The 20,602-nt window shown below is 33.4% G+C and overlaps 1 protein-coding gene across 4 annotated transcripts; it reads right to left on the bottom strand.

Annotated features, from left to right (window-relative positions):
• Positions 1–633: 633 nt before the first annotated feature.
• LOC140800272 (uncharacterized) lies at positions 634–20,277 on the bottom strand. Of its 4 annotated transcripts, none has more exons than XR_012111172.1 (19): positions 20,157–20,277; positions 19,900–20,077; positions 19,655–19,820; positions 19,304–19,440; positions 15,047–15,150; positions 14,842–14,937; positions 10,673–10,763; positions 10,139–10,250; positions 9,855–10,051; positions 8,985–9,076; positions 8,825–8,880; positions 8,327–8,416; positions 8,120–8,219; positions 7,201–7,305; positions 7,024–7,093; positions 1,451–1,605; positions 1,290–1,344; positions 851–1,150; positions 634–750 (listed from the first exon to the last, which is right to left on the bottom strand). XR_012111172.1 is itself a non-coding variant. In XM_073154959.1 (18 exons), exons 1-18 carry the CDS (start codon positions 20,157–20,159, stop codon positions 1,083–1,085), a joined length of 1,875 nt encoding a protein of 624 aa, XP_073011060.1. In that variant the 5' UTR covers positions 20,160–20,277; the 3' UTR covers positions 634–1,082. The 4 variants fall into 4 exon arrangements, 2 of the variants coding, with proteins under 2 accessions (XP_073011060.1, XP_073011061.1); XR_012111173.1 differs by having other exon boundaries at positions 1,304–1,344; XM_073154959.1 differs by having other exon boundaries at positions 634–1,150.
• Between the last annotated feature and the right edge of the window lie 325 nt (positions 20,278–20,602).

Genomic DNA, 20,602 nt, shown 5'->3' with positions numbered 1-20,602 from the left:
CTTTTAGACTGCTGATATAGGCAATCTTCATAACTAAATTGATAAGAAAATCAATTCTAATCTCAGGGAACAGCCAACAAATTATATTTTTATATATTTATGCCAGCTAACTGAAGCCTTAGCCTATCATTACCCATTCTTCTAGTCAAGGATACCACTAATCATGGAAAAAAAATACTTATATTTTGACTATCAAGATGGTGAGTTTAGCTTTGAGGGTTTTTCAGCATTACACTACCAAAGAGTTCAAGATATATTTCACGGCTGCCTAGTATAGTGAACTGTTTATCCAGAAGATCCACAAAAAATAGTGAGAAAGAAATACAAGCTGTCATTTGAGAATCATCTAATAAGTTGAATCCATTTTCCCAGAAAGAAAAGCTTAACTTGTGCATTCCTGATCTACTTTCCCTCCTATTTTTTTAACAAGAAATTGCATCCGAATCCAACCAAGTTAGCAACAAAATTGTTATCTTTAAAGAGATTCGGACTTTCTGATACTATGAGAGTGATAAGGTTTTTTCCGGTTGCATACAGAAGTATCAAGGTGCAGGAAAGACACGAGCTTGATCACATTAATTTGCTGCAAGTACACTGGGCAAGGCATCAATAATAAACAAAATTAGAGACACATGTCAAATTGATCATCTGTTCATAAAAGGGACAAAGTCCCCTGCACCCTCTGGGTTCATTAAGTTCTTTGTGCCTTTAGCATGTTACCAGATTCAAACCACATCCAACTTGAATGAACTGCAGCATGCATTGTTTATATAGTTACATTAGGTCTATGAACAGATATTATGGAATAAGTAAAGAGAGCAGAAAGTTGATCATAGCGAGCTTGACTTACTAATCCTATCAAATATCAGCTTCAAAGCACTAAAGCAGGGGCATTCTGGGAGTATGGCTTTAGAACCAATCACACTAAAGCTTTGTAGTGGATAGTCAGTCTAAAAGGATGAAGGAACGCCAACTTCACATATAGCTGCCTGAAACTCCTCTAATTTAATAATGAGGCAGACCAAAGCTCTTACAAAGCTGAGAAGATGTGCGGTAAACCAAGACAAGGCAGTGCCAGATCTTCAAACTCTTAATGCATGTTCAACTGCATTTCTAACAAATGGATATCGCTCAGCCCACCTCCTATAGCCTGCAAGAGTACGAAAGTAAGAAACACAGGATGACAATTGTCAATTTTTTTTATATCGGCTCAAATTCCATTGGCATTTTCTACCAATGAGGTGAAATCAAGAATGATATAGGAACCAAAAACCAAGGTAATTATAAACCTAAAGCAACTAACTGATGTTGGTCAACATGTTCCCTTCCGTCCTTGCTCATCTCCTGCCACAGAATTAGTAATTTGGAAGGATTTGTTACACACTGCTCAGGTAAGCAGTAAACAATGTGAAAACAAATGAGAGAAGGAAGCAAAGAAAAGTAACATTACCTGATCCAAACTTCTCATGATGAGCCGAGACAAACTTTCAAGGGTACTAAAGTCAAAATTAGAATGACTTAAGAGAGACTCCTCTGACGTCAAGTCAAATACCAATGTGCATATGCTTGAAGCCATCATGACAATTGACAGATCATTGCTAGTACCTGTTACAATGATTGGGAAGGAAACATAGTTATGTTAGCAATGCATCTTACAAAAAATCAAGAGTCATGCAACCAAGTTACCACATTCTATGCAGTCCTAACTATGAACAGTTGAATAAATATTTCCAGTGAAAAAGGGAATGATTGTCAATGCACTGGCCTAAGATCTATACGACTTATGGTCCTTATCCACATTGCTAGAATGGATACAGCATTTTCAGTAGATTTTTAAATGAAAGAATACATCTGTAGCTTTTCAGTTCAAATAATATAAAATTGACAAAACATATTTTTATCTCATTAATTGACAACTCTAAGAAGTAAGAACTAAGCTGAGTTTATCTTGTGAATCAATCGAGATCACAAAATGCAAATAAAAATAATACTCTGTTCTTCTAGTAACAGAGACTATGGTCAACTTCCGAATATCATTGGAAAGTTTGATGATGGGTAATATGAGAATACACCCTTTAGTTGATTAATGATTACATTATTGATACAAGGAAAAAAAATTAAGAAACAAATATTTCTTATGCTACATGGAGGCATATGAGGCTGCATGTTCTTAAATGCAGTGAAGCAGAAGGAGAAAGGAAAAAAGTCTAATCATGTGGCTGAAGGACCAGACATTTTAGGGTGAGGAAAGAGAGATCAAAAGAGAAAACAGAAGGAAACAAAATGTCATGGGACAGATGTCTGTGGCTACTTAGTAGTTGGAGAAAAAACAAAATTAATTACTTAAGAGAAGAGGCTTGATCTTCAGACTAGGGGAAGGTTGGTATAAACAGACATGTCATACCAGCTAGCCATATCAATATGTGCTTCTGAAAACTAAGCGTTCAAATTCATTTCTTATTACACTGTATAATAATAATATGAAAACCGGTAGAGAATATCTGACGGAATAATCCCAGATTCCCATTCTTTGTCATTATAAAAATGATAATAAAGAAATATGTAGGCAGATGGTTGCCACAAACCATAACTATGTCTATCTAAATGAAGTAATATTTTTCATGTCCCGGCTTCAGGGGGGCAAGCCATCCTGTTACTAATAAATAGAACCTCCTCACAGATCAAATTTCAGTTAATCTGGTCATCAACCCCATTTCAAATCATACAGTCAAATCGTATGAGTACTATGATCATTATACAAAAAATTGGCATAATTTCATGTTGCCAATTTAATTTCATCAGGTTTAACAGTAATTGTCTATCAAATATATTCAATGGAAAGCTTGAAAAGAAAGCGTAGCATAAAGTAATTGTTTCACTTAGTAGAAGATTCTACAACCCTTAAATGTGATGTTTGTTTTGCTTACAGTAAAAATCAACATACTATGTTCAATCCACACCATTGTAGTGGTTAACAATTTGTAATTCTAACCAAGGTTCGAAAAATCAGGTTCAGGATTAGGAAAACGATATGTATCGGTCATATCGACCCTATCGATCGCCTAGATTGGATCAGACTTTTCTTAATTATATAAATTCTAAATAGTAATTAAAAATATAGGAAAATTTCTAAAAAATAATAAGATAAAAAAATAAAGAAAGCAAAACTATGGGGTAATAAAAACTGAAAAAAAGAAGAGATTAGAGAGAGAACGATCGAAAGAAAACCAAACAAAAGAAAGAAAAACTTTGGTACAGTGAAGAAGAAGAAGAAAAGAGAAGGAAAAAACAAAGAGCGGGAGAAATGAAAAAATTGAGAAAGAAATAAAGATAAAATTAAAAAATTATATGCCAAAGTTTGTTGAAGTTAGATCTGCATTGTCGAAGTTCACCATAGCTAGATCTCTCCAAAAGAGAAATAATGTCTATATGGTAAAGAGAGAAAAAGAGAAAAAAAAAGAGAGAGAGAGAGAGAGAGTGAGAAGAAAGAGTGAAATAGAGAAAGAGAGAATTTGGATCCGGCCTGGATCGGCCGATCCTGCTAACCATGGTTCAAACCAGTCAACTCATATTTCATTCAAGCATGGATTGATCCAGACCTGACTTAATTGACCTACGCACATATATAAGCATAATGTACTATAAATATAAATGCCATAGAATGTATTTAGTTGGCCTGTATTAACTTCAACTTGGGTCGACAATCTGTTGATCTTCAGATTATCAGTGCCCTTCAGTCAGGTTAACCATAAAGATTCTTAGGGTCATGTTTAAACTTATCCAACCTTTGCTTACAGGCCTACCAACTTCATATTGTAGTTGCAACAAAATGACATCAAAGAAATTAATACATGAAGGTTAAGCTGTTAGAAAAATGATAACATAAAAACAACCAATAGGTGCTAGTATGCTACAGAAAATAGAGAAATCATTTAAACAAGTTTGATGCACTATAGGATAGCATTGGATTTACACACCATAACTGATGTATTAGGGCAATAAAATGAGTGGCTATTGACACTATTATTCAGTCTTAAAAGTAGATATTTTGTTATGTATACATACATATTACATGTATCACAACTGCATATATTTCAATAGCTACTCCAGAATATGTACGAGCCAAACAATTAGTGAAATATAAAGATGGAAATCTCAGACTACCAGCCAATGTAATAACTTATGCATATGATGCAATTCTCGTGCAAGGAAACAAACACAGGAAAAAATGTGTGTAAAGTCCATTTAAAAGCATTCTGTTTGTGCAGCCATATTAGAATATAAAGGCAGACAGCTGAATTCACCAAGGAAAAGAGAGAATATCATCAGGTGTGCTTTCCTCATGTCTTGCCATACCAGCATGTAAATTGGTCAAACATTTCTGTAGGACTAATTTGCAATTCCCTAATTCTAAAAGTTTAACTAGTCATGGAAACGATGCAAATCCTAAGTACTGGCTTCGAGAGTTAGTCCTAAAAGAAACAACAAGAACACCAAGCTTTCAGTCCCAACTATTTGGGTCTGGCTACATCGACCCTTCTCCATTCATCTCTATTTAGTGTATTGGTTTATGTCAAATCAAACATTGTCGTATATTTCTGTACTAATTATTCTCATATGAGTTTCTAACCTTCCCCTTTCTCTTAAGGAACATTCTACATAAGTACCTCCTTCACATGGATGCAATACCAATTTCTTTTGGGCATGCCCAAAACTCTTCTATTCTCGTGTAATTTATCCTCTATTATCTCTAACTTTTGTCTAGTACTATGCTTTCTAATTCTATTTTTTCTAGTAACGTTATGCATATACCTAACATCTTCATTCCAGCTACACTCAACCTTTGAATATGTAGTTTTTAGGCCAACCATTGCAACGCAATGTTGTGCCCTGTGATGGGGTCAATTCTGTGCACAAGATGTGATGGCACCGTGTGTGCATGGATTTGTCTTGTTGTGGCTCACATAAATTTGGCCTATTTTTCCAAGGGTTAGCCAAGTTGTCCAATCCAAAAGTTGTCGTGTCAATAGCACGGAGTGTGCCAACCTTAGCTCAGCATGGTACCTATTGCTGGCATATGTTGCACCAAGTTGATGTGTCGTCAGCACACTTAATAGTTTTGATATCTTGAAAAATAATCTCTAAACCTTTCTAGGGCCTTAAATTAGATTTTAAGAGCTAAATTAAATTCCTTCAACACTATATATTAGTGTAACGTGCAATTAGATTCTCATAATTTTCACCAATTTTTATCAGATCCTCTTTCTTACGACAAATGAAAAAACATAAATTTTCCTTTGAGCTCTAAAATTTGAAGTATAATTTATATAGATCAAGCACCAAAATACACAAAAGTATCAAAAGGGATAAAAGGAACCCTAAATTAGGTCTCTTGAAAGCAAGGATGACGTGCCTAAACCCCAAATTAGGTCTCTTTAAAGTAAGGATGGCCGTGCCACAAGCACAGCCCATGCCAACCACCGGCCAACAGTGCCAGAGATCGTCATTGAAGCACCGCTCACATCCACCACTCTAGATCCACAACTTAAGTATTTTTATGCAACCTGCCCACCCCAACCGACCGAGCTCTTCTTTCTCCTTAAGCTAGGGCATCAACATCGTAGCGGCAATTCATCGATGATCTCTGGCACACGAATGGAGATGACGACGAGGTCGGCGGCGACCGAAAGCTCAACGGCAAGCAGATCGCTACTAGAAGAGTGCCGTGCGGCACTCCTTGTGCCACGTGACGATACGCCGCTGGCATGATAAGTGCCGACCGGCATGCCCTTTGCTGATCGGCACGGCCAACGTTGCTTTAAAGTAAGACATGCTTAGTTCTAGCAGAACATATCGATAATTGGCTATGAAAGAGTGTCGAGATATTTCCCTAGTATCGGTGTGTCAATAATTTATAGGCACGATACATATCAGTTGTGCCCATCGGCCCAACAATCCATAGTCCAACCTATGTACGAAGAAGTGCTAACGCATTGTCTACCTTATGATTATCTGGTAGGCTCATGATATATCAAAATATATATATTATAATATATTATATTATATTATATTATATTATTTTCTAGTTGCCTAACATTTCGATTGTCTACAAATTGGTTGTCCTATAAAACTTTCCTTTAGTTTAAGGGGTCTTGGACGGTAACACAATGCACTAGAAGAACTTCTCCATTTCAACTACCCTACTTTAATTTTGTGTACAACATTCTGTTGAAGTATAGTACAGGGTAATGAAAATAAATCTTTGGGCATTTCTCGCTGATTAAGAATAATTTTATCTCCATATTTTGATGCTTAAATTACTAAAATTACTAAAACTACATTCCATATATTCAGTCTTAGACCTACTTAATATATAACAGTTGGATTCTATATTTCTTCCCAAACTTCAAACTATTCAAACTTATCTTAGATATATCAATTAAAACAATATCTTCAGCAAATAGCATACAACATGGAACCTCATGTACATTACCCTTGGTTAATTCATATATGACTAATGCAAGTTAAAATGGGGTTAAATGTCGAACCCTGGTGCAACCATATGGTTATATCGTCATAGGGAAATCACTCATTTCTCCTCTGTTCACTCTCATGCTATTAGTAGCTCCATCATACATATTCTGAAAACATCAAGATATTCACAGAAAATTCCTTTCTTCTCTTGTACCTATCATATTAACTCCCTAGGAATTTGATCATAGTATTTTTTTCTAGATCAATAAATACCATATCTAAGTCCTTTTTCCTTTCCCTCCACTTCTCGAACAAGCATGTTAGTAAGTAGATAGTCTAAATAGTCAGTCTACCTGGTATTAAACTAAATTAGTTTTCAGATACACTTGTTTCAGATCTATAAGAAATGAAAAAAAAAAAAAAAAAAAAATTCATGATACATGGTTCCTGTTTGGGAAGGAAGTTCCAATCATAAGCAACTCCAAAAGTACTGGTCTTTTTTCTTAATCTAGGCATGAGAATAAGGAACAACAAGTAACCAAAACATACCAGCCCACAAGGCTAGTTTTTGTAGCAGGTTGATAAAATGAGAGCCTACTTGAACTTGAAGATCCTTTCTCTGTAATGGAAAAAAGTCATTATATATAGGAAATACTGAAAGATCAAAATCACCAGTAAATTAATAAAAATGGAAGTTTCTTGAAAGTTGAAAGTATAATAACTTACATTTAACAGATAATTCAAGATGGTATCACATGCCAGAAATATGGTACCATTATCCTCGAGCATCAATCTGTCTTGATCAATCATTTTCACAAGGCAGTCTACAACCTGTAGATATTTTAAGAAAAAAAAAGGAATCAATTTTTTCCTTTAAAACAATGCATTGTATCTATGAATCAGATATTCAGATGAATCATATCTTACTGTAGAAAAATACTATGCTTACTAAATAAAATACAAGAATACAGTATACAACATATATCCATTTCAAATTTAAGAGATATGACTTCACATTCATGTTCATTGTTGAATAAATAAAGACGTGTTTGTAGACATCTAGACAGACATTAAAATCTCTAAAGAAAACTCACAAAGCATATAAAGATTGGCAAACCACAAAGGAACAATGAGATATGCATACTTGGTAAAATAAACAGAAAGAAATGCGAAAAATTTTGAAGGGATGAAAGCAATGCAAACACCATCACATGTTTGGTTTAGAAACAGGTGGAGATAAAAGGATGACAGATTGTTTCTCTAGATCGATTTATAATATTAAAAAGAACTGCTTTCTAAGAGAACGTCAAAGATCTTCCTCTAGAAGAAAATCGTAGATTGTGTTCTTTAAGGTCTGGTAGAGAAATTGCTTATACAGGTACATATAGCTAAAATCCCATGCCAAGAGAAGAGAGATCAAAACCTTAAAATGGATAGGGTATTGATGCATGTTAGATCCAGTGAAGAAATAATGTAAAAAAAGCAAACCAAGAAAATCTACATCAACAAGTCCTCCAGTTGCTTTCAGGGAAGAACTGGCTAAGATGGCAAAACTATTCATCCTGTAAATCGTTGATAAAGAAAAGAAAAAAAATCTGAAGACATGCAGATTATCTGAAATGATACAGAATGGAAACAAGCTTACAGCTTTATATCCTCCAAAGGAAGCTAAGATTTTACATCCATCATACTCCATGGTTATTTGGCACAACATCGGAAGCAAGAAGCAGACAGAGTAGAAAGGGCTGCCAAGCACGAACGTGCAGGTATAATAAGCATTCAATTTAAAATTATGAACAGAAATATGTGTAGTTAAAGTTCATCAGAAAATAATTAAGAGAAAATTCGAAACCTTGATTCATCTTGACCTTGAACAGAAAGAATATATTCCAAAAGATCTCGGGTCTTCTCCTTACAGGCATATGGTGCTTCTGCAAGATAACTGTGAGGAATATGGTTTAATGTTAGCATTACAAGTTCCAGAAAAGGACATGTTACTAAAAGGTGAAGATATTCAATCATGAAAATCAGTGACATAACCAGCTAAATATAAGTAGGCCGACAGTTTTGAGATAATCAGTTGCTGGGTACCTTAGTGATGAAGTTCACCTAATGGTAAACCATAAACATTAAACAAAACCGATAGTCCGATACAATGAACCAACGCTGGAAAGTCTACAAAATGATATACTTCATCTAATGTGTTTATCTCATAATACTAGGCATTGACCAGTAACATCTATTATAAATCTGATCTTTGTAAGAGTATGTTTTAAAATAATTGCAGCATCAAGAATAATTGAAACAATCTAAATTGAAAGTTACAAAAGGAAGTTTGCAGTTTACACACCTTCCAATTATTCGTACAGCAGCTAATAAATCATCACCTTTCCTTTGCCCATGATCCTACACATTACCACTTTTAAGATTTATCTTTCAAGTCAAGATAGTATTCTAAGTTTACACTAAATAGCATTTTCAATAACTAAGAATGGCGTCAGCATTATTACCTTAGAATCTTGTAAGAAATCCAAAACTATATTAATTGTCTCATTCAGTCCAGATATGGCCTTCGTTATGGTGCTTTCATGGATCAATTGGCCTATATGAAAATTGAAAGAATTGCTGAATAGAATGCCCCAACCAAGAAACTGGCTAAACAAAATAAAAAAGAGAAGAGTATATAATTTGGGCATGGCATAAATCAAACTTCATCTGCACATGGATACAGCAAAAGGCATTACAAACCTTAAGGAGCTATCATTTAAGAAAAACATGGAGACAGAAAAGAGTACTACAATACCTATCATTTCCTTAATATCATGGTCTAGTCCTGTCTGTGCTGCCAGCTTCATTTGGCAAATCATTTGAAAAAAAACAGCTATCATACCAGGCAAAACCACGCATTTGAAGAAGCTAAATTGCAAGGCCTTGCACCAGTGCAATACAAAATAGAGAGGAAGAGACAGAAAAAAGGTGGGATTGCCTGTCAGATGCTCTAGTTGCCATGATCCCCGATAATCAAGTCAGCAAGAAATAGTGCACCAAAGGTAATTAGCCAGGCATGAGTAAGATGGAGAGAGAAAGAGAGAAAATCCTATTAGGTGTTCCATCTGAAGCCACACACTATTAGAAATGAGTCTAAATTAAGAACATAATATCTTTGGAACAAATAGGTAAAATGGAATACCATTTCCAAAGATTAGCTCTAATTGCTACTGGCCATTATCTTTCTATGAAAAGAAAACCCTCACTAGAAAAATAAAGTTAGACCATAGGGAAGCTAGATGAATGTTGTGCTGAAGAGGTTTAGCACCTAAGAAATCCAAGTAAACAGGATGATAAAACCATAGTTAAAAACAAGACGGATGTAAATTTACCTCCTTCTTCACCAACATTTGAGATCAATTTGATTATCTTCTCTATCAGTGAAAACGATATAGCTAAATTCCGCTGCTTCTGATTAATGACTTCTTCAGTATCAGAACTTTTTGATGATTCATATTTTAAATAAGCGAGTTCATTTAGAAGGACAGCAACTTCAATCCTTGCTGACTCTAGCACAAGCAATATAAACCTGCAAACAGGTCAGAAAATTACACTAGATTTAGTAACATTGTAATACTGGTCCAAGAAATCAAAGGAAAAAAGCTATATTACTTACTTGTTAATGGGCATTCCATCATGCTCGTTACTCTTTTCCATCAGCCAATGTTCACCAAGTATAGACAACATGCACTCAGCCAGAAGAAGTGCTTGAAGCTTCTCAGAGGAAACTAAACATTTGAAAACAATATTTAGCAATAATTTATGAACAATTATCCAGAGAAGAATTATTAGTAAGAGACTAGCCCAAAGGCTTTTCATTTCTTTTTTTTCTTTTCTTCTTTTTCTTTCTTTTTTAATTTTGTGCGTTCTTTCCTTGTGGTAGATCATTTTTTATGTTTCAATAATTATAAGGAAATGACTTCTAACTCTGGGAAGATAAATCTTGTTTTACTTTTGCACCATTGAGACAACAAACAATAGAAAAAAATTTCCACAAAAAGCCAAAGATAGAAAAAACAAAATATAAAAACAGAAAATGTAATGACTCACAAAAGCATGTGGTACAATTACAAACAACATGAATTCACTACGGTTTTCTTTGACAAATACAAAATGATTCGGCAGCTACATATCCGAAAGAAAAACATACCAATACGATTTTGAAGAATGGCTGTAATGCCCACACGTACATCAGCTGCCCAACTTCGACTTGTCATGGACCTTAGAGCATCACAGAGTGACTTCAAAATAGCATAACATTGAAATCATACAGTCAGATACTAACTCACCAACTCTAAATATGTTATATATAAGATATCAGATAAGATAAACAGACAACATAAAAATAACAGCAACAATGTGTAAGTACCCGAACTATGACTTTTCTTCACATGAAAGATCTAATAGTTAGCACCATAGACTCAACAAAAGCTTTGTAAAACTGTATCTTTCAGACAAACATAAACCACTAAATATACTTCACATAGAGTAATTACAGCAAGATGATAATAGCAAATACTGTTGTAAACTGGTAGTAACTAGTAAGGAGTAAAGGAATGGAAATCGAGTAAAGATAAAAATAAAAAGAGAAATTTGCATATAACACCCTGACTATTAACTAAATTTGTATTTACACCTTATATTTTTACTATTTGTAGATCGAGCCTTATAATTTAGAGAATATGTGCAGAAAACACCCTGTCATTAGATCTATTAATTAAATTTAACTCAACCTCTGAGTTAAGTTAACTATACTATGAAAATTATAAAAATACCCTCAACCCAAACGAGGGTCGAGGATGCGGGCGAGGGTCGTGGTTGCATTCTCCTCCCATGGGTCAACGGTCAACTGAAGGGTATTTTAGGTATTTAAGATATTTTAGAAATAAAATAGTTTTAATTAACAGAATATTTTCATGGTGTTAGGTTAAATCTTACTCGGGATGTTTTCTGCAAATATTCCATAAATCATAGGACTCAATTTGCAAATAGTGAAAATATAGAGTGTAAATGCAAATTTAGCTAAAAGGCAAGGTGTTATATACAAATTTCCCAAATAAAATACTTAAATATTAATAGGAGTATATAAAATCCATAGAGTTTTGACCAAACTAGGTCTATTTTAAAATTTATTTACAAATAGATAACACCTAATTGTAAATACCAAAAAATTATCTATTTTACTCTAGCCCCAACTAAAATACTTAATAGTTAAGTATTTTACTTATCTAAAAATAAAAACGCTAATTATAATAGAATTTTCTTAAGTAAAGACCTTCCTAGGCTATAATAAGGGATTCGGTAAAGGTTATGAAGCATTATCTAAAGCGTTTCAATAAAAATGTTGATGAGATTAACGTTTTACTTAAAAAACGCTAATATTATTAGCGTCTTAATTTTAGATAAGTAAAAGGCTTAATAGTTAGAACTACATTAAAATAAACCCCTTTTGATATTTAAGTTTGAGTGTTATCTATTTTGGTAAATAAATTTAAAAATAGTCTAGTTCGATCAACAACGCAAAATCATAAGCAAAATGTCAGCATGGAAACATCATAATAAAAGATTCATCCTCTATAGTCCATCTTTGTTGTCACAAACAATAGTAACAAAACTGACTGCCTTTTTCAAGACGCTTGCAAATAGCAAGCAAGATATTCAATCCCATCAATATAGTCGTAAATTAGGTAATGATGGTAAATTTGCTTTGGATCCAAAGTTCATAATTCAAAATGAACAAGGGAATGGTTAAAATTCAGAAGGAATTTTGAAGATTCAGAAATTAATAAAAGTAAAAGCGAGGCTACACAATGCAATGTATAATTTTTATCAATGTGAAGAGAGGCATGATAACTTGTGGTGCATAACAAAAGCACTTTATCAATGAATAATTTATCTGATGTGGAACAAATAGATCGTTAGTATTCTAGGAACAATGCTGGTGAAAGAAAGAGAAAAAGAATGGGGTTTTACACCTCCATTCTTAATTAGGGTCTCACACCTAAAATTCACATTGGAGATGTCAAAAAAAATTATTTCTTTATTAATTCCGATTGAGTAAAAAGCTGGCCTACATATAAACCTTACAAATGACAATACGCAAATAGCACCCTAAACAATTGCTGAAAAGTAAATATAACCCTAAACACCATAAATAGCAAATGTATAATAAAAATAATTGACTTAAAACTAATTTCCTGAAGAAGGCTGCACTGATACATGCACCTGTGTAATATGACACTAATGTCTGCATTATTATCACATACATGTTTATCCAAATTATTCTTCATTAATATGAGAATTGCTTATTTAAGTAGGATAACTTAAGAGTATAAATAGATTGTGATCATATCCACAAGGCAAATGTAGTTCTTGATACAAATGAGATATCATGGCCTCGTGTGTTCCATGACCTTAAGATATACCTTTATTTATATTGATCCAGGATGAATAGCTCCCTATCGTTAAGTAAAATGTGGTAAAAACTAGGGGTGTAAATGAGCCAAACCTGAGCAAGCAACGAGCCAGCTTCGGCTCAGGCTCAGCTCAGGATTCACTTTGGACCTTATATTTTGTTTAGGCTCAAGTCAATTCAAGCTTATTTTCAAGCATTAAATAAACCAAGCTCATCAAGCCTTTAACAATAGGGTCGAGCTTATATTCAAGTCGTAAATGACCCGAGCCTATTTTCAAGCCGTAAATGAGTCGAGCCTATTTTCAAGCTGTAAATGAGTCGAGTCTATTTTCAAGCCTTAATCGAGTCAACTTCAGCTTTAGCTCGATATAATGTTTATAAATTATACATAGTATATATTATATATAATACTTTTGAGCTTATTGCATCGAGCTTGAGTGAGTCAGCTTCTGCTCAAGCTTGCTCAAAATTAATTTCAAACCTTTTTTTTATTTAGCTTAGTCGAGTTGAGCTGAGCCCAAGCTGCTCATCTATTTTGACAGCCCTAGTAAGAACTATGGAGTCTAAGAAAAGAGATTATGTAATATTGTTTAACCAAGAAACAGATTGCCGTAATCGGTATATGAACAAAGGTAATCCTAGTTCCTCCTTGTCATAGACAATTGTACTTTAAGAAACAAGTCAAATAACAACAATCCTTTAAAGATGTTGCCATTGATAGAAAAGAATTCTCAAGTACAGATGTTCTTATCATGTTTTCCTTGTCAATCTTTATTCCATCCTTTTAGTACAATTCCATGTTGGAACTTATCTCCATGATCTAGCTTCCATAGGAATAACAATATAGGATGAAGCAAGAAGACAACAGTAAGGGAAATCCAATCATAGGATCATAAGCACGATATTAAATGTGGATTGCTTTTCCTAGAAGTGTAATGGCAAATTTTGTCTGAACCTAATAGGCTATACAAACTTAATATCAGTTTAAACTCCTCAACAGTTATTATAATATGATTAGAAAATATATCTAACATTTAATAAAGATTCTTACAACTCTCAGAGATCATCATTTTAACATCTCTTATTTTATAACTTCAAGTTTTTTCAGTTTTTGGAGATGCAAATACTGTCCACTAAATGCTAAGTGTTTTTATCCATGTCAAGTTACATTCACTTCCACTAACATGTTTTGCGTCGATGTTGTAAATATTGGGCAGAAGATGTGATTCCTCAAATGAAACAAGAAATGATAAAAGTGAGGAATAAAATAGAATATGGCTTGCACTTTGCTCAACAACAAATATAGCATGAAAAATATACTATTTCAAAATTGGGGAAATTGCATTACCTCCATGTGGTTTAGCTCAATTTTATAAAATTCCTATGTACATTCAACTTGAGCACTTAACTCTCATGTAGTCTTGACTAAGATACAACCATTATTTTTGTCATCATATTTAACCAAATCAAAGATCAAATTTGTAGATCCTTATTAGAAATAAAATTACAGAGAATTAGATAAACTTTCTAATACATCTAAAATAATATCATTTAAACTTTAAATGATAAAAATATAACAAATATATTGAACAAATGTATGTTTTTATGATATCTTTATCATCTAATATCCAATCAGTATTATTTTAAAAATATTAGAAAATCTATACAATCCTCTATAATTTTATTTCTAATGAAGATCTATAAATGTGACTTGTGTTTGATCAAATATGATGAAAAATATAAAGGTTGCACTTTAGTGAAGACCAAATGAGGTTTTAATGCTTACATTAAAGTATATGAAAGTTTTATAAAATTGAGTCAAACCACAAGGAGGTAAAATGTTACCCTTAAAAATGTTTACATATCTCAAGTATTATTTAAGAATGATAGGAAATCATGCTTACATAATCTTTTGAGGATAAAAGGGTGGCGAGCATGTGTAATGCATCAAATTTCATGGTATTGTGCAGCTTACAAAAAAGTCGGGCAAGGGAAGCAACCTGAACCACAACAAACATTGTCCATTCATCAGTAAGCAACAACTGACAAAGCAAGGTACATCTGTGCACCTAGAACAGAAGTAAAATGGCTTAGTATGCTTATCTATACCATGCATGAGATTCCTTGCAGATTATTTATACTCATCACATCCACAGTGAGGCTGTTAACTAACCGCTGAAGAAGTCGGACGGCAAGCTCCAAAGGTCGAGAACCTACAAATGAAAGCCTAAATGATGCTCATAAGCAAACTCGCTAGGTTTGAAAAATCAAAAGGAAAGTAAGGATAAAGCAAACACGCACTATCTAGACAAACAACAAAGGAAATGACGCATGTCTACTTTGAGGCTAACTTTTCATTTTATTTACCAAAAACCACTCAAATTTAAAAACTAACAAGAATTTACAGAGTGTTATCAACAAAAGAACAATCCTATCCTGGTCAGAGTTGGCAGAGAAATCTGTTAAATACCTGTCACTAGTTTTCCATTCAGAGTTGGACCTGGATGCTAAACAAAATAGCTCTAAGGTAAGGGCATGAACATAATTTTCCATTTCATGGTTAAAGAAGCTCAGAACTTGGTACATCTTTGACAAGAAAATGTTTTCTCATCAATAAATGAAAATATAGACCTCAAAAATGGCAGGTTCAAAATGTAGGTTGCTCATTATAATCCAAGCCTTTTCCCGACAAAATGGGGCTGGCTAGAGCACATCTCACAAATAAGAAGACTTTGAAAGAGTTGACAAACTTATAGAATCAGGTGTCAGCCTGAGATCAACCCTTTGAAACTTAGTGTGGAAAAGACCATAGAGGCTCTTCACAGATAAGACTTAAATATGTAGGGTGTAAAAACTAATAAGCACAAAATATGTTGTACAGAATTTAACCTTCCTTGCAAATATACCATGCAATAACCAAATATTTTCTTAACGTGACATACTTTATCATCCATAGTATGTATAGAGATCAAAATAAAATCTCATATGACAAGCATACCCTTAGGCCTTGTTCACATCTAGAATAGGGAAGAATAGGAATAACAAAACCTAATTTGTTATTACTAAAATGAGAGTTTTATTCTATAAATAACTATTCCTATATTTACTTGTATTCTGGAATAAGAATGTAATAATTATTTTTTATGTGATATAAAGTGAATAAAAAGATAGAAAAAATTATTGCAATACCCTTCGACTTGATTTAAAGTAGATTGATAGGATAGATAGAAAAAAGCTAATATATTATAAGTATCCAATGTATGCATGAAACATTGCATCATCATGCCTTGTCTATACAGGGCTCTATGTATGCAATGCTCGAATGCTTACGTTGCATATATAAGGCATTATGTGTGCAATGCTTGAGAAAATATGTAGCACTACATTTGCATTGCATATATAGGGCACTATATATGCAATGCTCGGCAAAGCTATGTAACACTGTATGAACGCAATGCTCAGGCGCTTGCGTTACATATATAGGGCATTATATATGCAATGTTCAGCAAAGCAATGTAACACTACACTTGCGTTGCATATATAGAGTGTTACGTATGCAATGCTCGACAAAGCTATGTAACACTATGAATAATGCTCGAACGCTTGCGTTACATATATAGGGCGTTATGTATGCAATGCTGCCCAAAACTATGTAAAATTGTATGAATGCAATGCTCGAGCGGTTGCGTTGCATATAAGGTGCTATCTATGCAATGCTCAGCAAAACTATATAACACTGTATGAATGCAATGCTCGGATGCTTGTATTGCACATATAAGGCAATATGCATGCAATGTTCGGCAAAATTTATGTAAGACTATATGTATGCAATGGTCGGTAAATAAGTATTTACACTTTCATTTATTTTATTTTAGCTTAAAAGTTAAAAAATAAGATTATTAATAATATTATATTAATTGTTTTCCCAAATTCTTATTTTATTATTTAAAGAAAGAAAGATTCAATTAGGTTAATACATAGTTTAAATAGTAAATATATTATTTTATCTAAGTAAAAATTTTATTCGATAAATATAGTTTATTCATATTATATTTTTGATGTTATTAGTACATATAAAAATATTTTCATAATAAGATAATTTTAAAAAATACATTATATCAATTAAATATTATATTATTTATAATTTTATAATATTTAATAATAATAATACTTTTCAAAATGTGCTTAGTTTTATGAAACTAAATTATTTATATTTATATTGAATTTTATTTACTTAGTATAAAATAAAAAAATATGATAAGAGATGAGAGAGAGTAGAGAGATATGAGTGATAAATTAAGATAAGATGTTGATAAGATATTTGAGAGAAAGAAAAGATAGTAATGAATTATGATAAGATGTTGATAAGATGTTTCAGAGAAAGGAGACATGAGTAATGAATTATGATAAGATATTTGAGAGAAAGGAGACATGAGTAATGAATTATGATAAGATATTTGAGAGAAAGGAGACATGAGTAATAAATTATGATAAGATGTTTGAGAGAAAGGAGACATGAGTAATGAATTATGATAAGATGTTTGAAAGAAAGGAGACATAAGTAATGAATTATGATAAGATGTTTGAGAGAAAAGAGAAATGGGTAATGAATTATGATGAGATGTTTAAGAGAAAAGAGAAATGGGTAATGAATTATAATGAGATGTTGATAAGATGTTTGAGAGAAAAGAGAAATGGGTAATAAATTATGATGAGATGTTGATAAAATGTTTGAGAGAAATGAGAGATGGGTAATGAATTATAATGAGATGTTCATAAGATGTTTGAGAGAAAGGAGAGATGAGTAATGAATTATGATGAGATGTTGATAAGATGTTTGAGAGAAATGAGAGATGAGTAATGAATTATGATGAGATGTTGATAAGATGTTTGAGAGAAAGGAGACATGAGTAATGAATTATGATAAGATGTTAATAAAATGTTTGAGAGAAAGGAGAGATGGGTAATAAATTATGATGAGATATTTAAAAAAGATAAGAGATGAGAAATAAATTAAAATAAGATATTTGAAAGAGGTTATAGTCAAATCAAGGATAAATAGTGTTTTTATTCTGAAATAGAGCTATTATGATATTTAGCTCTTATTCTACAATAAGAGGTTGTATTCTGAAATAAAAATTTTATTATTCCTGAAGTGAACGGGGGCTTAGATCTCCCTTACAAACCTAAAAGTTACAAACTCAGACACATAAAATCCAACAGATACTTTACCTATATCATTCACCTTTTATCATTCAATATATTTATTTCGTTATTTATTTATTTGAATATCAAAGAGAGATAAACACACTTTACCAAGCAAACTATCTTGAAACTTGATCTTCTGAGACAAATTCTCTTACCCAATTTATAGAACCCAAAACAAGAATAAAAGCTAGTAAACTAATCACGTATAGTGAAGTATCAATTCTATCTTGGAGCCTTATCGACAAAAATTTCTGCTCTACCTAATCTCATCTTCCTGCAAAGAGGCTTAATTGGTGAATAATTGAATATATTAAAAGCGCCTTGAACTATACATATAGATATGCATGATATGCCCATATGTTTCACTTGACGATATGATGTAACTATTTCAGATAAAGAAAGTAAGGGTTCCTCCTGATGCTACTTTTCTAGGGGTTGAGATCAATAATCCACTGAGTCTTAATCAGACTTGAGTTACGCTACAATCAACTAGTAAATTAAATATCTTATAGGGAAAAGTTAAGTACTTAGATTTTCTTCATCATTGTCTGGGGTCTCAGGAGGTGAGATTTAGTGCAGTCTTATCCTCATATCTAAGTAGACCATTTTTCAATGACAAGAACGCATGACCTCTTGGATGCAAGGGCAATTCTTAGCATCACAAAAACTGACAGCAAGAAAATCAGTGATGTAAAAATATATATCGAGTGAATGAAGGTTCTCCGCAAGTCAGGCTTGGCTCATCATATGTCCCCCTATATCATGCACTTCTCTCTTCATCTATCCACTTCTTCTATCTCTACTCTCTTAAAAAATGCATGAATTGATCTTTAAAATATTTTACTCTAGGCAGTAGATCACTGCTTCCTATACTATTGTTCACTATAAAACCTCAGAAGAAGATCAGTTCACCTTACATCGTCCTTAAAAATTAAAAACCTATCTTCTTTATATCCCCGAATTTTCACAACAAAAGCAGTGTTTTCTTAACACAGATAACCTCAGCCATGAGGTCCATCATCTCATAAGCCTATCCTATAGAAGAATATTCTTCTCCCACTTATCAAACCATAACTCACTCATTTTTTTCACAAAATGCACCACACTAAAATACACTATCAGTAAACAGATTTAATAAAAAAAATATTAAGCAATTACCGTCTGGAAGACTTGAGATATGAGGAGCTAGCACATCCATTACTCCAGACTCATAAAATTTAGTTGCCCCATCTTCAGAAGCTACTGCAACCATCAACAAGAATTCATAGCATTCCTCAATGATGGATTGGTCCAGTCTGCAAAAAATAGCCAAATAAAATTAACCAAAATTCTACTAAGAATTCACTCAGACCGTACAGCAATAAAATTTATTCCACACTCGAATGGCATAATGCAACATACGGACTTAAAATTTGTAATATATCATAAAAGATTGACTTGCATCCAAAAAATAGGAAAGCTCTTTTAGTTCAAAATCAGAACATTTTTCTTCCAAAATGAGACTCTTACGATATTGATACTACTTGTACCACAAGAGGGACCTTCGAAATCATTCCCTCTGAAGCCGCAATCTCCGGTACCCGAGAGAACGCCGCGAGAACCGTGACTGCAAGCCTCAAATACGCCTCGCGATCCTCCCCACCCTTCGCATCACTCGCTGCTCCCTTCCCCATCCCTTTAAATTCACGAATCAATCAACTACTCTAAAGCAATTGGAATAAGACTAAAACAAGGAAGAGAAAGGAAAACTCTACCAGTCATCAGTAGGCGGCCAAGGAATCGAGAGCCAACGGCGCGGTAAACGTCGAGCACTGATGCGCTGTCGTCGCCTTTGCAGAATTTGGTGGCGAGGAGGAGTCCAGCAAGCTTTTTCTCGTCAGTGTCCCCGCGGAGAAGTCTCAAGCAGTCGTCGAGGGACGGAGAGTTGGATTCCTGAGAAGAAGAATGGAAGACAGAGAGATTAGACAACATATGAGAAGGAGATGGAAGAAGGAACGAGAGGAGCATTCACCATGGAGTCGAAGAGAGGGCTTCCGACTGCCAGAGAGAAGAAGAAGAGGCCGAGCAGACGGGATTTTAAAAAGAGAACTTGTTCCCAATTCGCAGTTATGTTTGCTGGAAGCCTGGAAGTTTCTTTGGCCAAAGAAGGGGAGTTTTTAATTAGACCTCTTTTAAACTTTATTTACCGAAATAGATCTATTTTACTGTAGCCCATAGTAAACCACTAAATTATTAAAGGTTTTACCCGGCCGAGAGTAAATCGTTCACCACATCACCAATTTTATTAAAAAAAATATTACAAAATTCAGCGTTTTAATAGAAAAAAAATATGATGCACAACTATTCAACGTCTTATTAAGACCCAGAAGTACTCTAATCGATCATCCATTTTAGAAATATAATATGTTATTATGAAAATAAAAGAAAAAAATATATAAAGATTTTGATGAAAGCTTA

Source organism: Typha latifolia, chromosome 13 (genome assembly GCF_019914945.1).
Source record: "Typha latifolia isolate L0001 chromosome 13, TyphaL0001v2, whole genome shotgun sequence".
Classification (NCBI taxonomy): Eukaryota; Viridiplantae; Streptophyta; class Magnoliopsida; order Poales; family Typhaceae; genus Typha; species Typha latifolia.
Note: the sequence above shows the minus strand (reverse complement) of the source record. Positions and strands in the feature narration are given on the sequence as shown.

Coding starts and splice junctions, on each gene's coding strand:
- LOC140800272 (XM_073154959.1), bottom strand. Junction 10,052..10,138: donor GATGGAATGCCCATTAACAA/GTAAGTAATATA, acceptor ACCTGTTTGCAG/GTTTATATTGCTTGTGCTAG. Junction 9,077..9,854: donor AAATGTTGGTGAAGAAGGAG/GTAAATTTACAT, acceptor ATTTTCATATAG/GCCAATTGATCCATGAAAGC.